This window comes from Coturnix japonica, chromosome 24 (genome assembly GCF_054131305.1).
Source record: "Coturnix japonica strain WE chromosome 24, WE-NBRP24, whole genome shotgun sequence".
Lineage (NCBI taxonomy): Eukaryota > Metazoa > Chordata > Aves > Galliformes > Phasianidae > Coturnix > Coturnix japonica.
The window spans coordinates 9,600,287-9,620,319 of record NC_140686.1 but is presented as its reverse complement, the minus strand read 5'-3'; the positions used below and the strand labels follow the sequence as shown (position 1 = coordinate 9,620,319).

At 52.1% G+C, this 20,033-nt stretch overlaps 1 protein-coding gene across 45 annotated transcripts in view; it reads left to right on the top strand.

Annotated features, from left to right (window-relative positions):
- MAPT (microtubule associated protein tau) overlaps nt 1–20,033 on the top strand; it is a 33,559-nt gene that overhangs the window by 3,569 nt on the left and 9,957 nt on the right. For 7 of the 45 annotated variants that reach the window (XR_001559636.3, XR_001559637.3, XM_015885782.3 and 4 more), the window contains exons 2-11: nt 8,464–8,543; nt 9,779–9,865; nt 10,872–10,943; nt 12,099–12,161; nt 13,687–14,514; nt 16,214–16,263; nt 16,584–16,754; nt 17,721–17,853; nt 18,254–18,304; nt 18,762–19,027. Coding sequence is in view for 41 of the 45 variants with exons in the window: in XM_015885782.3 (XP_015741268.2) it covers nt 8,480–8,543; nt 9,779–9,865; nt 10,872–10,943; nt 12,099–12,161; nt 13,687–14,514; nt 16,214–16,263; nt 16,584–16,754; nt 17,721–17,853; nt 18,254–18,304; nt 18,762–19,027 (1,785 nt within the window). In the remaining 4 variants the exon portion in view is untranslated. Of the gene's footprint in view, nt 1–5,657; nt 5,746–8,463; nt 8,544–9,778; nt 9,866–10,871; nt 10,944–12,098; nt 12,162–13,686; nt 14,515–16,213; nt 16,264–16,583; nt 16,755–17,720; nt 17,854–18,253; nt 18,305–18,761; nt 19,028–20,033 lie in introns of those variants that run through there. The other 38 variants (XR_014937076.1, XM_085523585.1, XM_085523584.1 and 35 more) reach the window with 20 other exon arrangements.

The following is a 20,033-nucleotide window of genomic DNA, read 5'->3' as shown; positions in this document are numbered from 1 at the left end:
GAGCTCTCAGCAGGGATGCAATGAGATGGGGGTGATAAGAGGGCCAGAGAGATGCCATGAAGTCAGCTGGAGGCTGAGGAGGGATGCGTTGTCCCCTCCTCTCCCTTGAGCCCCATGCCCAGAGATGTGGGAGCAGTGGGGATAGGAGCCCCTGGAGGCCTTGAGGTGATGGGCAGCATATCTGCACGGCTGTGCTGAGCTTCTGGATGGCAGAATGGCCCCGTGTTTCATTGCAGCTGGCAGGAGGAGCCTTTGCTATTCAAAAACACCCTTTTGTCTGCAAACGGACCTTGCTTTGGTGCGGTCAGATGTAAAGAAAGCGATGCAGAGCTGCAGGTAGAGCTCAGCTTCCATCCTCACTGCTGACACACCCCATGTGCAAAGTGCTGAGTGTTTTATTACCCTTCCTCTGCAGATCCTGCACATGGTGGGATGAGCTGCAGGGACTCAGTTACCTCTGTGTGTGAGGGCTGTGCTGGAGCTGGATGCACGTGGTGTGATGAGCCCAGGGCTGGGCTTTATCCAAAGGCAGAGCTGTCCTATTACCTTCCTCCCCATCCATCTTTCCTGTTCCTGGTTCAGATCTCATGGGCAGAGCCCTGCTGTGCTGTGCTGGGCATGCAGGGATGCTGCTTGCATCTGCAGCACTGCTGAGCTCCTTGTTGGGTGAATGCTTTGCAGCTTGCTTTGCATGCATTTTGCCTTTTCCTTGCTGAATTACCTCCTCCCTTCCCTCCAGGCTAAGAGAGGAAGGGAATTATGAATAGTGTGTAATGCGAAAGCATTTCTTAATGCTTAATCTCCCAAATATGTCAGTGCTTTTATTGTGCCTAATAATAGGGTTTATTGTCATGGTTGTCTGAGGTTCCTGCTTGGCTCCGGGATGGATTTCCTTGGTTATTCTTGCTCGTGCTGTGTGCTCTGTCTGCATCCAGGAGCCTCTCGGTGCTTGTTTGAAGTTCTTAATGGGGTTATTTGGTGCTGTGGCTGTAAAACACCTTGCCTGCACCCATTGGAGCAGCCTGGGTGTGTTGGATGGGGTTGCTGCTATGGTCTGAGCATGAGAGCAGGACCAGCATCTTCCAGCAGCTGCTCCCTGCCTTGGTAATGCAATGACAGAGCACTGCTGGTGCCTCTAGGTGTGGCCTGTTCTGATGCTGTCTGTGCTCATACGCTGCAATAGAAGCAGCCTCGTTCCTTCCAGCCTTTGTGTTGGTGATCAGAGTCAGGCTGTGACCTTACAGAGCATGAATGGATCCCCCGTAACCTGAGACCAGGAGCAATATTATTTTAGGCAAGAAAAAGCAGCCTGTCCTTCATACATATCAGCCGTGTGACAGCAGTGCTGCTTTTAGAGCTGAAAGGGGATAAAACCCCGCAGGAGTTTTATTTTTAACAGGTGGATGGGGAAGTTTGAGCCTGAATTGCTCAACTTGGAATGGAGGCAGAGCAGGTTGTTGGGGTGAGGATGAGTCCTTGCAGAGCCTGGCAAGGCTGAGAGCTGTTGAGTTTCTTTATTCCCAGGGTAAGATCCCAGTGCTTGAAGGGGGGAGCCACATCAGCATCGTGAACCCTTGCAGCCCTGGTGCTGTACAGCAGAGCTCTCATGGAGGCTCCCTATGGTTTAATCCCTCAGATGGGCTTTCTGTCCCTGTTAGAGCAATGGCAGCCGTGGTAGTAGTTGGAGCAGATGGTGCTGCTGTCATCGTTTTAATTTCCAGCCATGTGTTGAAACAGCTCAAAATAACTTCAGAAACGAAGACCCCAAAAGATCCTTTAAATGTTTCCTTTGCCCTGAGAGAATCTCCTACACTGAGTGTCCACGGAGCCCTCCTGGCTCTGCCCTGTCTGCTCTGACAGCATCACTCACACTGACAGGCTGGAGATGTGTCACAAAGCATCTCTTGTGTTTAATATCTTCATTACGGTGGCAGCTTTGAATGTTCACAGATCTCTTGCATTGGCTGCTCTGTCAGCGCTGTGAAATCAAAGGAAGAGAAAGGGCTGAGATCAAAGTAAGTGACAAACATGTTCCTGGTGGGTCTGCAGGAAGGGGCTGCGGCTCAGGGTGCAGCTGGTGCTGCTTCTCTTTGCATCTCTGGGGTGAGATGATGCACGATCCATGGCAGCAATGCTACAAGGCTTGTGTTGCTGAGGTGTGTTCCTGGCTAAGGTGGAAGGCAGCTCCAAATGCATTGACAGGAGTGAGTTCTGTCTCATTAAGCTATGGGGCTGTGCATTGGTCTCCTGGTCAGCATGGCTGCAGCCCAGCACCAAACACAGTGGTGCTGTCTGCTGGGCATGCAGCAGGGCAGGGGAATGGAGCTGCCATGCAGTGGTGCTGCACAGTGCAACATGGGGTCCTGCAAAGGCAGCCTGTGCCCCATAGGGCTCCATGCATTGCAGCAGAGAAAGGAAGGGAGGTGGCTGAGTGCTGTGGGGATTGCTGGTTTCCCTTCTTACTATCAACTCTATTTCTTCCCATTTAAATGCAGAACATTCAGCACGAGCTCCCCAGTGCAGTGCATGCTGATGGTCTGCGTGCTGCGTGGATGGCTCGGGGCTCTACTCCATCCTGCAGCAGCCTTCAGACATCTCGCCAAGCAAATGGATGCTGCTGTGTGCGTGTGTGCCACTACAGGAACCAAATTAGCAGAGCAGTCGTCTCTGCTGGGTCCTACAGCTCGTGGCTGTGCTGCAAAGCATTAAGATGGAGACAGTGGGAGCAGAGCTGGTTGCTCAGTGGGCACCTTAACCCAGAGAGCCAGGGGTTGTGCATCACCTCTTGGATGGGCTGGTTTGTGTTCCAGCCCTGCTCAGTTCCCTTCTATATGCAGGAAAATGGGAGTGAGCCGTGGTCTGTTCTGCACCCTGCGATGTATTGTGGTGCTTGCTGGTGCATAAAATAAGCGCTGTCAGTTTGCTTCTAACCTCGTATTAAGGAGAATTGTGATAGCCGTGAGAACCCACCGGCTGTGCTAACCATCCTGCTTGGGGCACATTGCAAACATCCCTGAGCAGATGAGCCCTGCCAGGACTGCAGGGTGGAAGGGAGCTTACATGGCTGCTTGTGTCGGGAGCTGCATAATAGTTGCTCCATGTGAGCAATGGAGCAGCGTGCAGCAGCCACCAGCTAAGGATGGCTGGCTGGGTAGCTGGATGGCTGGCTGGCTGGCTGGCTGGATGGATGGCTGGATGGATGGATGGATAGATGGATGGATGGCTAGATGGATGGATGGCTGGATGGCTGGATGTATGGCTTGTTTTCCTTCAGGCAGTACAGAAAAGTGTTTTCCTCCTCCCCACGATGTGATTTGCCTGCTGTTTAATGGGGGCTATTGATGGAGGCAGAATGCTGCTGTGCCAATGACTGTCTTCATTCATAGAGCTGCTCATTCCTGTTCTCCCTCCCCATCCATGCACACCGCGGTGTTTCTTTCCTCCCATAGCAGGAAAGCAATCCAAGACCACGCTGACGTGGGCTCAGCTTTATTGTCACACACAGTGGCACAGCATGACACACATACTATAATGGTGACAAAACAGCCCGGTCTGATGTCTGAAGTACCAACTCCTCCTGCATATGGGCTCATGTGAAGGCTTCCTTTGCTCACCTGCTACATGCAGCCCCCCATAGCACACCCCTGCCCATAGCAGGGCCTTAGAATGGCAATGCAGGGCAAGTTTGGGGCTGCTGCTGTTCTTTGTTCTCACTTTGAACCCTGCACAGGAGATGCTGTGATTTCCAGCAGGGTGGGCTGTGCGGGGATGGGAAGAGTCAAAGAGAATTAGCTGCTAAATAAGATCTTCTGCCTTCTCTTTGATCCGCTCTACATGTTCAACTGCTTAAAGGCTTCCCAAGAAAGGATTTTGGTGGAGGAAGAGTTTATCTGCCCATAGACCATCTCATAGCTCTGAAAGGCACAAAGGGAAGATATTCAAGCGGGGGGCTGGGAAGAAATCCAAAGGTAACCCAGTAAATCTCTGCTAAAGAGGCTTCCCTTCCTCCACTTCACGAAGCAGATCGGGCAGGCTCTAAAACTCCTCTTGCTTCCTTTTTTGCTGCTGTGTAAGCCCCTCTGATCGGAGCTTTAATCTGGCTCAAGTCAGTGGGTTTGGGGCCGGCCTGAGCTTTGCATCGTGGTGCAGAACTGCTCTGCAGCTCCAGCAGCTCATTGTGCTGTGCTCCTGGGTGTGCACAGGGACATCAGTGCTGCAGGGCATTGCATTGCATTCTGCTCGGTCAGCTGGATCAGAGGGAAGAAGAAAGGTAGGAAGGGATGGAAGATGAGGGAAGGGTGGCAGCAATAGCAGCGGGTTGGCCCTCAGGTGCGTGGTTTTGGGGTGAGGCAATAATGCAAGGTGTAGGCTTCATATTCCTGCAATGCAATGTGGCTCCCAGCAGGTTCCACTTTGCAGGGCTGTGCTGTTGGGGCACAGAACCATTGCTGCTCCCCATGGACCGGCTGCTCTCACTGCTCTGGGTGGGCTCGGATAATCTGCCCTCCTAATTGCCACCCAGTGAGGAGGCAGCTGCTGAGCCAGCCCTTAAGCTGATTTGGGATGGCAAATTCTGTTAGTTTAATTCTCAGCAATGCTGAGGAACGTGCCAGCACGTGAGCATCACTTGGCTTGTCTCTGGCAACCTGAGCCAGCTGGTGAGGGCATGCAGTGCTCAGAGCTGGGACAGGTTGGGTTTGTAAGGGGGTATTTAACTGACCATTCCTTGAGCTCCTGTGTTTGCAGCCCCAACTTTGCTATTCCTTTTTAATGCTCCTTTCCAGAGCTGTGGAGCACTCACTGCCTGGTCTTGGTAACCCAGGCCTTAATAACACACAGGTTAAAGGTGAGCAATGATGAAGAATGCATTTCTGAAAGGATTCCTTTTTGCAGCTCCTTCTGTGTTTGCCTTTGAACATAAAGGAAGTTTCCTGCCCCCCTGCCTTGCTGTGATTTCTCATCTCGCTCCATATTAAGCTTTGCTTGCAGTTGATGAGATCACTGCCCGTATTCCTTCATCTGTCAAGCTCCTTGGAAGAGCTAAGTGCACAAAGGAGATGAAAAAGAAGCTGCTTATGAATTATGAAGAGCCTTTCAAGCTGCTGTTATTTCACGGGGCCGTCGCTCCGTTTTAATTGAGTAATTCAAATGGGGGCAAAAGAAACCCAACCCCATCCCAACCTGTTTGTGTTTGATCACCTGTCGGAGGGAACACTAGGCTGGCTCATGTTTGTTGAGCTTTCAAGTAACACAAGCCACCCTTGCAGGTGGAATAATGGGGAAGGAAGGAGCTGAGCAGGAGCTGGGATGCAGCTGCTCCCCTTGTGCTTGCTTGGGGTGTGCAGCAGAGCGTGCAAACACAGCCTGCATCTCTCCAAGCACTGCAGAAATGCATGGCCCATAATGGCCACCAGCAGGTCTGTCAATCCATGGTTTATATGGGGAATTTTAGCCCATGTGAATGGAAGCATCAGTTCCCAGCTCTGTGATCCCAGGGGCTGTGGGGAACAGCCCTGAATCCATGCAGAGCTGGCAGGGTGAGCTGATGCTGGGGCTGCTGGGGGTGGGGGGATGCACACAGCGTGCAGGACAGCTCAGCCCCTGGCACCAGAAGCCTTTTGGTTTTGCTCCTTTGTGATGTCATCTGTCACACAGGACAGAAGGCTGAGTGCCACCCAAGCACAGCTGTGTGGTCCCCAGCATCTGCTTTCCTCCTCTCAGCCAACCCAGGCTGCTATCAATAGGGTACGTTGTTTTCAGCCCTGGTTTTTATTCACCTGTCATTGCGGGGTAACCTCACATCAAGGCAGGAAGAGTTTGAGCTGCCAGGCTTCATTTGGGACATCAGCATTCCCAGGTGGAGGGCACAGTGTGTGGCCATAGCAGCAGCAGGATGAGGGCTGTGCAGTGCCATTGTGATGGATGGTGATACATCCTGATGCTGCTGGTGGCCCTGCAGGGACTTTGGCATCAGATCCTGCTGGCTTTGACTCTGGGTTTGACTCTTAGGGGGCACCTTTAGGTTGAGGGACCTGACTGGGTTGTGTGTATGGAGTTAATGGTGCTGGTGGGCTGAGCTTGGATATCTGTGCCCCCATGGGAAGCCTGGGGCTGTTAATGGGGCTGGAGGGGCTGTTAACACCACGGTGGGTTGTTGCTGCTTAGATAGGGCCCCTGTTTGGTGGGGATAGTCCTGCTGGAAGGGGATAAGGCTCTTGGTAGGGCTGTGTGCTTTATCTCCTGCATGGTGCCCTGCTGACGTTGAGCTCTGCAGCTCTCCTTGTTGAGTTACTCATTCCCAACCCATTGCTTTGAGGCTGTTCTTACAGCCTTTTGGAACATCTTTTCCCTTTCACGGGAGGGATTTCCTCCTCCTCCACTTGAGAAGCAGAAGGTTTGTCATCTCAGATGTTGTTTGTAACTCATAGATGTGCAGTTTTCAACCCCCCTTAGAATAAGATGCGCTTTGTGGATGAGCCCTTTGGTTTTGCTTCCTGGTTGCAGCAGGACGGATTCGTGCCACAACTGTGTGCATCCCCCTCATGTTCTGATCCTGCTTTTAGCTGATGTGGGGGAGAATGGACTCCAGCATCCATCAGAGAGGCATAAAACGCCTTTATAGTGTTGAATATGACTGCGTGATGATACAGCCTGTGTATTTCCAACCCAGCTGGGAGAGCTTTGCAGCTAAGAGATAATGGTGTTGCTGGCTCACTTGGCCTCACCCTCTGGACTGCTTGGTGTCGTTTATTTACCTCTGTTGTGCTGAAGCTTTATCAGCCCTGTTGTGATGCTTTTCCATCCCAGCCCTTGCAGGGAGAGCCTGTTTCCATCCTGCTGCCCTGCAGGCACAGCATGAAGCCATCCAGCCCCATTGGGAGATGCTGCTGCTCCCCAAAGTCCCTCTGTCCAAACAGTTGTGTGTCCTGCAGCTCTCAGGGGATATTTGGGTGGTTTAATCCTCGGCTCTTTGTGGCTTTAGGTGATGCTTTTTTCCTTGTAACCCAACGGGCAGCTCATCTCTGCAAAATTAATTAGGAGCCCATCCCCGCTCCTTCAGCTCCAGCCATGCATGGAGCTCAATGGGAGCAGGGCTGTCTGTGCCCAGCTGTGAGCAGAACAGCATTAAAGGATTTTTTTGCAGCTCATAGAGAGACAGTGAGACCGACGGGTTCCCTAAGAAGCAGCCAAACGTTTCCTGGTGTCAGAAAGCAGCAGTGAGAGCCAGCACTGCAGGCAGGCGGCTCCGTGGCCTTTGCTGAATCACTGCTGGCTGCTGCCGTGCCAGGGCTGCACAGATGCTGAAATGCTGAGCTCGGAGGAGAAGTGGGACGTCTTGAGCTGAGCTGAGCTGAACCCTGTCCACAGAACGGGCAGATGAGCCCCAGGCTGGGAATGTGAGCTGGATGTGGAGCCAGGAGTCAGTGCTGGATGGTGGCCCAGGAAATTCTTGTCCAGAGGCAGGAAAGCACTAAATGTGACTTTGAAAGAGAGGTGCTGAGAGCTCCATTCCAAACACTGGGGTGGGGGGGGGGGGCAGGAGAGGAGGATGTGAGCATCATTGAAACCCAGCAGTGGGATGAGTGGATGGTCTGCATCTGGGTCAGCACACACAAAGGTGTGTGGGTGCTCAGTGAGCTGGGTTGGGAGGGCTGTCCTTGTCCAAGCTTTGTGGCTGTCAAAGGCAGCAGTGAAGTTGTACATTCATCTTCCTAAGGCTTAAAGAAGCTGGGCAGGAGCTCTGCTTACTGCCATTTGAGCTTCTCTTGCTCGGTTCCATATATCCTGTTTATTTCTTGCCAGCAAACAAAACCACGTGTGTTTGCTTCCTTGCTTGCAGTGACCCAAGCCTCGCTGCTGCATCCATTTGCTCCTGACGGTCATGGCAAGCACACGATTACACTAATAGCCTGTTATTAATCACTGCCAGTGGCTGTAATTACATCAGCTATTAGGAAGTCAACTAAAATCCATGTCTGTCCAATCAGAAGGACAGGCACGGTGCCTGCAGCTTGTGTTTGTTGTTGGGTTCGCTTCCTTTAAGCACTTTTAAAAGCCCCCTGAGGTCCTGGTTTGGTTTGTTAGCACTTTGCACTGCTCAATGAGTGCAGGTGGAATTTGCTCCTGGTGAATGTGGGGGCACAGGATGCTCCGGGGAGTGTTTGAGCACAGCTGTGTGAAACCCAATGGGCATCTGTGTATCCTGAGCATCCCTGCACACTGTGATGTGAAACCCAATGGGCACCTGTGTATCCTGAGCATCCCTGCACACTGTGATGTGATTTGGGGTCTCATCAAGGAAAGGAGATAAAGCAGCTCCCTTCTTGCTGTGGCTGAGGAGGCAGCCTGCATTTGTTGGCTCATTGCTGGCCAGAGGATGCTCCTGGGATGGAGCTGAGGTGGTTTGGAGCACACCAACAAGGCTCCAGGCTTTGCAATCATTGCTTTTGTTTCCTCCTTCAGGTAACTTGGCTGCAAGATGGCAGAACCACACCAGGATGTCACCAACGTGGAGGACCAGGAGAGGCAGCACGTCCCTTCAGGTGAGCACATCCACAAGGAGATGGTGCAGAGGGCAAGAGTGAGCCATGCAGGGGGAGCAGAGCCCTGGGGGCAGCCAGGAGGAGATGGGGGGTGTGTGTATGTGTATGGAAGGCTCCTGCACAGCAGCTGGCTGCAGGCAATAAGCATTGGGTGATTGCTCTGATGCTCCTGAATGAAGGATAATGCTGCTGTGTGATGTGGTTGTTGAGCAGAGCACAGATCCCACACTGTCTGGAGCAGTTCTGATCTTAGCGCTGCAGCTTGGCACGTGTATGCTTTTGTGTTCACTCCTCAGTTTGCTATTAAAACACAACACTGCTTTTGTTTGGAGACACAGCTCGAGGATGCTGCTTGCTGCCTGCTTTTCCCACCTGCACAGGGCTGAGCAGAGAGTTCTGGGTGCCACGCGAGGGTCTTTAGTCCCATATTGCAGACCTGAAAGCCTTGCCTTTCTCATCCCACCATGCTACACAGTTGGGCTTGGAAGCCCACACAGCCCCCAGCAAACGTGGTGGGACTTCACTCTTGGCTTTGCTTCATGTCAACATCATCTTGATTTTGTTTTCTTGAAGGGCTTTGGACGCAGCTTCCACCAAAACCAATGGGTTATCTGAGCCGAGGAGAGCGTCCATGGCATCCATTCATCATGGGTCATGTAATGCATTTTAGGCCGATAGCTTCCCTCAGCTCGTAGCCTCACCATTGCACATCACAGGGATTTCACTTGTATTAGTTTCAATCTTTTCCGGGTCATTTTCTCCAGCTCTCATTGTATTATTTCATTGAGTCGGCCTCCTCGCAAAGAGGAGACTTGTGCTTTTTGCTGTGCTCTTCCAAAAGATGACTTTGGACCAAGCGTTGCATTGTACATGATGCACAAAGACTGGTTTGCAGTGATGAGAATTAACACATCATAGCAGCTCTGGGAAGGAGTCTGATGGCTCTAGAAGTGACAGAGGGGACAACAGTGACGCAGATGTCCATCTTTCCTGCTTACATTGCTGAGATCTCCTTTCCTGCTTCTGCCATTCTCTGCTGTGTGGTTCCCTGGGTTTTTCTTTTGGCTTCTGCTTGTTCTTTTTGGCGATGGCACCGATGCTTTTGGTTGGCATTATCACGCTTTGCTTGCTTATCAGTCCGGGTGTTTGACACTCTCCACTTGTTGCAGTGGATCTGGGCCATTAGTGGTTTGTAACTCGTAGCCAAGGACCTGTTCTAAGTATTTGTTTTCCAGGCTATCCCCTTCAGATTCCAGTCGATGATGGATCGGATGAGCCTGTTTCTGAAACATCTGACGCTAAGAGCACCCCAACTACAGAAGGTGGGAGCTCTTTGACTTACTGCTTTGAAACCGTGATGGATGGGGTTGTGCTAAACCTTGCCAAGAGACCCGTGCCACGTTCTGCTGGGGCTCCATAGGAGGAGCATTGGTGGCTCTTGGATGAGAGCTCTTCATTAGTCTCATCATAAGTGAGGTTTTCACTTGGCACAATGACAGAGTTGGCTTTAAAGGTGGAGAGTGGGTTGGAAGGCCTGAGAATGGAGAGTGTGAAGCGTTGCTTGTAGCTCAGTCTCTTGCAGGTTGTTTCCTTCTCATGCAGTGACCACAGGGTCCCATTAGCTCAGTGCAGCAATCCCACATTGCCTGCAGGTACAGAGGTTTGCATCACTATGGACCATCAAAATACTGCCGGCCCATCCTGCTCTGCGTTCCCTGTTGGAGTTAGTCGGAGCTCTTTGTGCTCCCTCTGTGTTTATGTGTTCATTCGTACAGCGTAGTCTGTGCTGGACTGATGAGATGGACTGATAGAACAGTCTGTATGTGCAACTTTGAGTTGATGCAGAAGTCACGTGGGTCAGAATAGGGCATTTCTGTGCTGCTCCACTGGAAGAAATCTAATTTAGGAGTCATGTAGAGCCTCGTCCATTGTTTGAATTAACAGCACTGTGTCTGTGGCTGCTTTAATCCCAACTATCTGCCTCTTGGAGACATCAGGTAAAGGCATTAGCTTGCAAAATGTATCTGAAATTAAAAAGGATGGAGATATTGAGCAGTTCCAGCCCTGCCCTGCTGGAGGTGTAGGCTGACAGCGATCCCATGCAGAGCAGCTACATGAGACACGTGTGCTTTGTGTGGCAGAGGGGCAGCTCACCACGTCACCCAAGGGACCAGCTTTGCTGTGTCCTGCTTGCTTGTCTCCCTGCACAAGCACTGGCTCAAGGGAGGGAGATGGGTGCTTCTGTGAGCAAAATGACCTTCGGGAGCATCCCGGCCTCCCCAGGGTTTTGCCATTCGCAGGCTGTGTGAAAGCTGCATTGTTTTTCAGATGCCACAGCACCTTTAGTAGAGGAAGGAGACCAAGAGGATCAGCACGGGGAGATCCCAGAAGGAACCACAGGTGAGGGAGACCGAGGTGCAGCTTCATCTCTTGATACAGATAGAGCAGAGAGCTGGACTGGTTAGTGCTTAGCAATAACTCTGCAAAGCCTTTTGCAGGCGTGCTTTGCTCCTCATGCTTGCTTCCTTCTTCTCCACATCCTGCAGATACAATTCCTTGCTTACAGCTTTCCTCTTGCTTTCCCCAGCCTTGGGGACACTCGCAGCTTTTCCTTCTCTCTTTCTCAGCTCCTCATCTGACAATCTTTCTCTCTTTGCCTCCCATCTCCAGGCAAAGTACTTTCCTGCAGAGCCTGCCCATCCCTGCAGCTCTGCTGGCAGCCCCATGGGGCCTCTCTGCTTCTCTCTCAGCCCACGTTGTTATCTTTGGAGAGGCAGGTGGAAACCAGACCATGGCAGCACTTCTTGGGCTGCCAGCGTGGTTTGATCATGCAGAGGAAGCCAAGTGCTTCATTCAGGACCTCTGCACCCAGACCTGCTTTTTGCAGGGAGGAATGGGGGTCTTTCAGGGTAAGAAGGGATTGATGTGCAGCATTGCTGTGTAGAGCAGGAGCTCCTCGTACAGTCAGGTGTGGCTGTGAACGATGAGCATGTGCTCCCTGCGTTGTGGCTGCTGGCTTTTCCTGGAAGCATCAGGTTCTGAGCAAGGCAGGGTGGTAGCAATGAGCTTCTATCAGCAGCCAAGCACTAACACAAGCTCTGCCTGTATTCCTGAAGCACTGGGTTTGTTGCACACCCAGGTTAGCTGGCAGCATATAGCCCAGCAAGAGCCCATTACAGTAAGCTGGAGAGAAGACACGGATGAGATAGAGCTCAGGTAAGACACATCAATGTGAGCGCTGCCAGCTTGGCAGGGGTAAAGAGGAAATAGAAGTCCACAAGTTCCCCTGCTCAGTGCTCAGGTTTTTGCTTCTCTGTCCAAAGGAGCTTGTGTTTATTTGCCTCTTGGTGAAACACATTGGTACAGCAACTGTTGGATCAATCTGATATCATTAGATGCCATTAACACAGCTTGATCGCCTTTCTGATACTGCCCTGCTCTTAACACAGATGGGCAGAATCAGCAAGGAGGTAAAGACGTTCTCCAGAAGCATGTTTAAACTTAATTCTCGTGTTCTAATGGTGTTTTTCCATTCTCCCTCTGAACTGGGACCAGCTGAAGAGGCGGGCGTAGGAGCCACCCCCAGCCTGGAGGACCACGCTGCAGGAGATGCTCAAGGTTGGTCGGGCTTCTGTCACTGGGGTCTGGTTGCTGCTCCTGGGGAGGATGAGGGGGGGATTGGGAGTTTACTTTTGTAATGCAACTGGGTGGTTGTACAGCTCTCCCTGTTGCTGGCAGGAGGGTCACACACACTTTGAATGTCCCCAACACGCTCATTTCAGGCAGCTCCTCATTCATCACTTTTCTCTCTCAGATGGCTGATGCTTGTTTGTCCGGTGGCAAAACAGAGCATCCTCCGGGCTACAAAAGGTCATAAATAAACAGAGCCAGGATGGTGCAGTTTGCCAGGAGGTGCTGCTCAATGTTGCACGGGGTCACTTTGGAACCCTGCATGTCCCACATGAAAGGACTGAGCTATCTGACTCTATGTACCGTGTCTCATTCAGGGTGGGCTCTCTTTGCATCTCAGTCTGCAGGAGTGTCTGACAAAGCCAGGCAGGGTGGGCAGTCATTGTAACACAGCTGTCTCGCTCACATCTGTAAGTGACAGCACCAGTTTTGTGTGTTAGTTATAAGGGCAATTAAAAGCCCATTTAGTAAGGTGGTTTTCTGTTGGGGTTGTGCAGTGTCTCTCCTCCTCATGGCTGCTGTGTACAGTCATCCCTGTCTGTGCAGCTCTTTGCTTTCTCAGCTCAGAGTGAATCGAGGTCTTTGCTTTTCACACTCAGCACAGTGACACACGCTGCTCCCTGCAATGAACATCAAGCATTTGATGGTGGTTCTCAGGCTAGCAGCTCTTCTGTGTTCAAAATAGTGATGCTACTAAAAGGGAAACCGAGGTTGTTAGCGGGATGGAGTGTGTTATCCCTGCTGTCTGTCTTTTCCAGTCTGCTTCCAGCTGATGTTTCTCCCCAGATCTTTAATGATGGTTTTCTGCCTTGGCCTGGGATCTTCCAGCTGTCAGATATGGGGCAATGAATTGCCTCTTTTACTTTAAAACAACAAAAGATCCGTGTCTCTTTGACCATGTGTTTTGGGTTTTAAATGTCACTCTTTCTTCCCCCTGTGCCCAAACGATGGCAGCAGTGCTGGAGCACTAATTAGGCTGAGTGGGCACACAGTCCAGAGCTGCTGTGGTTGTGTAGTTACAGCCACAATTTACTTACAATCCTTCCTACCAGGGCTCTGTCTGGCTGCTGTTAAGGACATGGCAATATGGGAGCAGACAGGGGAGTGCTGCTCCCTGGGCTCGTTAGAACCAGAAATGATGTGGAGGCGGATGGGAAGCTGGATGTATTCCTGAATACCTCCAAAGCCAATGGCTGGCAATGCAGGTGTGGCACACAGGGACCCTTCAGCCACCTCTGATATGGGGTCCAGGCAACACTTTGGCCTTCCCACCTTTGCCTGACCCTCTTTCCAGTTCCCATGGAGGTCAGAGTTCCTTTAAAACCCATTCTTTGTCTGCTGAATTCTCTTATTGATAGTACAAACCCTGAGTTTCCCTTCTGCACTGTGTGATTGACCACCTCTCTGTGCTTGTACTCACTGTCTGCCCACGCTTCATACTCTGCATCTTCAGCTCCAGGGGAGCCCAGCTCTCCAAAGCTGCAGCCTGGCCATAAGGAGCATATGGGAGATGTGGTTCAAAGGGGCAGCCAGCCCACGGAGCAGGTAGCTGGTGTTCCTCAGGAGCCACAAGAAACAAAGGCTGCAGCCACGGCTCCCACCAGGATTGAGGTCACTATCCCAATCCCCCTGGATATGTACCAAGATGTCAGAGCAGCTGAAGCCAGCCGTGAGCTGTGGGATCGTGGGGGCAGAGAAGGCATCGGCGTGGATCCAGAGCTGGGTGATGTGTGCAGCACGGGGCTGGCAGGAGCAGGTGGCACTGATGCCTCCCATACTGCAGATGGGCCAACTCCTACTGGAACCCCACTAAAAGAGGACACCGGAGATGTGGACCGTGATATGGATGAAGCTTCTCAGCAGGATTTGCTTGGCCTGGTGGGACAGCACGTTTCTCCAGGCCCCAAAACAACCAAAGAAGCTCTTAAAGAGGAAGGAGAAAGCAAGTCCAGGGATGTGCTCAGAGACACAGAGAGGGAGGTATTCCTTGTTGAATCTGAAGCACGTAAAGCAGAAGACCAAGAGGAGAGACAGCATCTGCAGGGGGAAGAACCATACACAGATGTCACCTCATCAGAACCTTCTGAGACCCAAACAGAAGGGGCAGGAGGGGATGCTGGACCATTAGTGGAAGCAACTGAACCCCCTGATGGGTTAAAGGATGAGAGAGAAGACAGAGATGCTGCAGTGGAAGAGGTGCTGGGTGCAGGAGGGTGCCGGACGCCCAAGAAGAAACCAGGTGCTGCAGATAAAGCAGTCAGTCGTGTTCCTCTCCTGAAAGGTGTGTGCACCATTTGCCTGCCTGGAGCTCACCTTGCTGGTGCATTGCTCACCATGAAGCTGCTTGAAGCAGCACTTCCAGCTTGCTGCCTCCTCCTGAATTGCAGTGCTTGGGACATGGCCTGGACCTTTGCTGTGAACTGATCTACGAAGCTCCGCTGCTTCCCCCTCTCCCTCCTTTAATCTTGGATGTCCTGGCATCATTGCCAGACCTCCGTGCTTTGGTTTTGCATCCCTTGCATGGTGCTGGTGTGTTCCCAATCACGCTTTTTTTCTTTCTTTTTTCCTTTTTGATTTCTTTTAGTTTCAATTCCTTTGGATCTTTGGGCTCTTTAACTCACACCTGGCAGCTTCCCAGAGGAGACAGATTCTAGATGGATGCTGTGGCATGTTGGATCGGGGCTAACCCAGCACGATGCTGCTTGTCCCAGCAGGGCACATGCCACTTGGTTTGCATGTGTCCACTGTCCAGTGCAATAACTCTTTGCATCAGCTTCCCTAAAGAGGAGGGAGTTCAGACCTTGGGACCCACGTTGGTCCTTTGCAGAGCACACCTGAAGCTCTTACACAGCATCATGCTTTGATCCCAGCTCAGGATCTGTGGATGCTCCGATGCAATGGCTGTTCTGCAGGGTGTTGTGTGTGTGGACACTCTCAGGCACATCTAACTGTGTGTGTGTGTGTGTTCCTGGGCTGGAAATCCTCCTCTGTGAGCACCCAGAGCCCTGGGTGCTGTTTGTGCAGCAGGTCTCAGTTCTGGCTGTCCATGGGGAAGGTTTTCATCCTCCCATCAAAGCACAAACATCCCTGCTGGCAGAGCAGCTCTTAAACCTTTTCTTTCTCCATGAAAGAGCCGTTTCCCAGCTTCCAGGGATCCAAGGCATCAGAAAGCTTTGCATAAGTACTGCAGGGCATCAGCATGGCTTGCTGTCGCTGTCATCAGAGCCTGAAACCAACCGTGGGCTGGGGATGCCTTGCTTGGGGTCACTCAGTTTCTGATCCAACAGAAGGAATTTCTTTCATTATCCGTTTGTGGGCTTTTTTTCCTTTGAAGGCTGAAACACTTTGCAGCCTCTGGGGCCGTTGGGGTGGGATCAGTGCTGCATTAATGGCATCATGCATGGGCTGACCCATTGGGTTTCCAAACAGTGGGGTGAAGATGAGAAGCTCTTCCTCCCAGTTTATGGGCTCCCTGCTGGGGTTGCTGTGCCAGGAGGGGTGGGATGGGAATCCTTTGCAAAGTTAACACACCAGACAAGAGATTTAAGACATATTATGGGCTCCCTGGTGCTGGTCAGTTGGGGCATCCTTTGGTTTTATATCTAATATATCTAATGGTTAGAACCAGATAGGTTTTATTCAGCAGACAGACTCACATTTAGCTCAGAGGGGGCTGCTCTGTCCTGAACTGAACAAGTGCTGCTGGAATTGAGTGCAAATGGCCTTGCACAGACCTGGTGTGTGCCTGGTGCTCCATTAGCAACTGATGTTTGTGCACCTGTTAACCCAGGAGGAATTTGTGCTTTGCTTTACCCAGAAATGGGGGATTTTCTCACCATTTTAAGAGCAGCCTTTGATGTAAGCAGGGAGGGAACCTGTAGCACCAGCTCAGCATGCATGTTACTGCAGCGCAGGCACTGCCAGCTGCGAGCTTTACTGACCCATCCCACAGAGTATAACTGTGTGTTTCCATTTGTCAGCTCGTATTGATAGCAAGGAAGGGGCTGAAGCTGATGACAAGAAACCGAAGGTAAGCAAGCAAAGGAGGAAAAGCAGAGCTGCTCCCTGCCTGCCCACAGGGGCTGTGCTCCTTCCTAACCCCTGCTTTAGGAACCCCTGCCATTTACCCTCCATTCTTCAGCCTCGTTTCTGTTTTCATCTCCCCATGCCCTGGTTTGGATGGGGCCCACAGCTCTGTGCTGCAGCGAGCAGAACCCCCCCATTGCCATTCTCACTCCTGCTTCTACATTGCACCTTCTAATCCTATTTAATGTTGGTTTTCCCTTTCGTTCCCCTCCCGTACTGATTTTGTTTTTGTTGTTCCATCTTTATTTTCTTTCCATATGTAAGAAATCCTCACCTTCCATTGCCAACCCCCCAGGCGACAGAGCCTCCATCCCTCCCCACCGACACACCTCCTCTAGCACAACCCCTCCGAAACCTCCCTCCAGCCCTGCATCCACCTCTAAACGAGTCACACCCCGACCTGCCAGTACAGGAACACATGAAACAAAGGCCAAGGTAAGGAAATGGGCTGTGAGAGAGGCAAAGCTGCTTTGGAGAACAGCGTAAGGCATTGCTGGCAGTGCTTGCTGGGCTGGAGCACCACAACTCGCTCAGAGGAGATAGTGGGGAGATAGAGTCATAGAATGGCCTGGGTTGCAAAGGACCTCAATGGTCACCTAATTCCAACCCTTTGCTGTGTGCAGGGTCACCAACCAGCAGCCCAGGCTGCCCAGAGCCACATCCAGCCTGGCCTTGAATGCCTGCAGGGATGGGGCATCCACGATGCTATGGGATGTGCTTCTCTATATGACAGTTTTGGAGCAGCTCTATCAGTCTGTTGGCTCCTTGTTGTGTGCTGTAGGGGGTTACCTGGTGTCTCCGAGGCATTTCTTTGTGTTCTTTCACCCTCTTTGTTCTGCAGCTTCATGCTGCGTTTTATGGGTGCAGCTGCATTTGTCACGTGCTGAGCTGCCTCTACCAGGTACAACAGGGGAGGTGATGTGGAAGGCACAGCACTGCTGTGGGGTTTGCCTTGGTGCTGCAGGTACAGCCGTACTGAAGGGGAGAGCTGCAGCTCTGGATCAGGGGGTGCAGTGCTGCAGTGGCTGCGATGGTTCCCTGCTGCCCTGGGACCCGTCAGCTCTGCAGCTTTCTGTTGCATGCATTCAGCTTTGTTACATCAGAGCATAGTTTGAAAGCAGACACGTTGGTTTATAGACCTGGGAGGGTTTTTCTGCAGGATCCCCAGGCAGTAAATGGTGCGTTGCTGTTTACGGAGCCTTGCAGATGACGTGTGGGTGCGTATTGGGAGGACAAAGGAAATGTCTGTGTTTGGGGTCTGGCTCTGCCTCGTGGATGGAGCTTCTGTTGTGAAATCAAAGAGCGGGTTTATTTCCCAGCAAAAAGAGAGGCAGCAAAACAAGAAGAAAAATAACAAAGGAAAGAAATGGAACGGACCCATTTCCCTTTGTGTCCCTGCAGGGCCAGGAGATGAGGGGAGGCACAAAGCCGGCCACGCCGCGCTCTGCAGCAGGGCAGGCCCAGAGGAACTCCAGCAACGCCACCCGCATCCCAGCAAAAACCCCCACGGCCCCCAAGACCCCTCCTGGCTCTGGTAGGTGTGGGGCTGAGCCTGCATGGGGCTCCGTGCAGGATGTGGGGTGGGAGCTTTGCACCATGAGGGTGATGCTGCTGCTTTATCTGCTGTGCTGGTGATGCTCGGCAGCACTGGGCTTCATTTGGAAGATTGAACCAGCTTCATTTCTTAACCCATCTCTCCTCTTTCTCTTCCCAATGTGTGAACCTGGGGCTGTGAGGATCCAACCTTCCATTGCAGGAGTGGAGATTACAGCCCATAATTCCCATAAAGCCCAGGAAGCGCCCAGCATTGGGGATTTCCATTACAGCACTTGGCTGAACGTGTGCATTCTTCCACGCTTATCAGAGCTGCGTATAAAGCCTTAAATCAATTAAATTCCTGGCCTTATTAAGCATCTCTCTCATTCATTAAACAGGCAGAAAGGAGCAGAAAAAACCACCCCCTGCAGCAGCGAAGCCTGAGAAAGGTGATGTTTGAGGATCTTGTTTGGTTTGTTGAGGTGGGGCTGGTTCTGAGCTGCTCAGTGATCTGAGCTTTATTTAATTATGCCAAATAACGTGGTCTAAGAGCTTCCAAATCCCAACGAGATGAGTGGGTTTCCTCTCAGTGCCTTTTGTTTGTAGCTTTTCATGCATGTTGATGTTGGGGTGTGGGGCATCCAGTCAGCCAGGCTATAAAGAACTCCTTTCTTCTGAGCTGGGGGGGCTGCTTTCAACCTCAGCTTCTAGATCAGATCAGGGTGTCTGTCCCATTCTGATGGGATCTGTCTGTCTGTCCCATCCTGATGGGATCTGTCTGTCTGTCCCATCCTGATGCTGTGGGAGCTGATATGGGGGCTGTAGGAGCTGCAGACCATCCCCATGCAGGCAGCCAGGCAGGGTCTGTGTGCCAGCATCTCACCTGGCTGTGTCTCCCATCTCCAGGTGAGCAGCCCAAGTCTGGAGACAGAAGCGGTTACAGCAGTCCCGGCTCACCCGGGACTCCAGGCAGCCGTTCCCGCACTCCTTCTCTGCCCACCCCACCAGCCAGGGAGCCCAAGAAGGTGGCAGTGGTTCGTACTCCTCCTAAATCACCTGCGTCTGCCAAGAGCCGCGTTCAACCCACAGCAGCTCCAATGCCTGACCTGAAAAACGTCAAATCCAAAATCGGCTCCACTGAAAACCTGAAGCATCAGCCTGGAGGTGGCAAGGTAAATGGGGGGGATGTGCTCTGGGGATAAGGGGGGAGCTGAGGGGCAAAGCTCAGCCCGGAGCAGCAGCACTGGCTCTGCTCTGTGTGATTGTGCTGATGGGAAGCTCCAGTTTTGCATTGGAGGTTTTTGGGGCTGGTTGGCTTTCAGTTGTCCTCAGATTGCTTGCCTGGCTTAGCACAGCTGAACCGCAGGGATGGGGATGCTGGTGGCCCATGGGGTGGCCTGGCCCAGCACTGAGTGGCTGCAGGGGGTGGTGTCTCTACCTATGGTGTCCTATTAGGGAGGGAGAGTTGGGACCTGCAGCCCTGGGGAGTCGCAGGATCAGGGCTGTGCTTCTGAATGGTCTGAAGTCACCACTGTGAGAGCATGGCAGCCTCCTGCAGGGACCTCAGGCAGCCCATATGGACGGAACTGCAGCCTTGCAGCAGGACAAAGAGCTTTGGGCATGTTGGGCTGTTCTCAAAGCACAACCAGTGCAAAGACTGGGATGCTGCTGGGCTCCTCCTGCTGCTGCCAGCTCTGAGATGACCCCACTCCTGCTGGGACTGAGCTGCTGTTGCAAGCAGGTTCCATTTGGAACTGCTAAGAGAAGCAGTGCAGCAGCTGAGCAGGTTGGGGTTTGGGGATCCACTCGTGTCGGTGGGGCTTTGCATTGCATTCTGCAGTTGCTGCAATGGAGCAGCGTGGTGCAGTGTCAGTTTTAGGACCAGCAATGCTTTTCTAAGAGGGCAGCAAAGAGAGCTGTGTGCTTTGAGTGCTTGGGAAATGGGGTGTTGTCGTGAACTTTGCAAGGCCAGCAGAGGAGACTTCAGCAAACAGAGCCTGAATTGGGTGAGGAGTGATGCATCCCCACTGCTCCAGAGCAGCAGAATGCAGCCACACAGCTGCAGCAATGCAGTGTGGTGTGGATGTGTCCCACAGCTCCTATGGGATGCCCCTCACTGCAGCTGCTGGCTCTTACACAGATACACAGTGATAGAGCTGCACATGTGGCAGTGATACA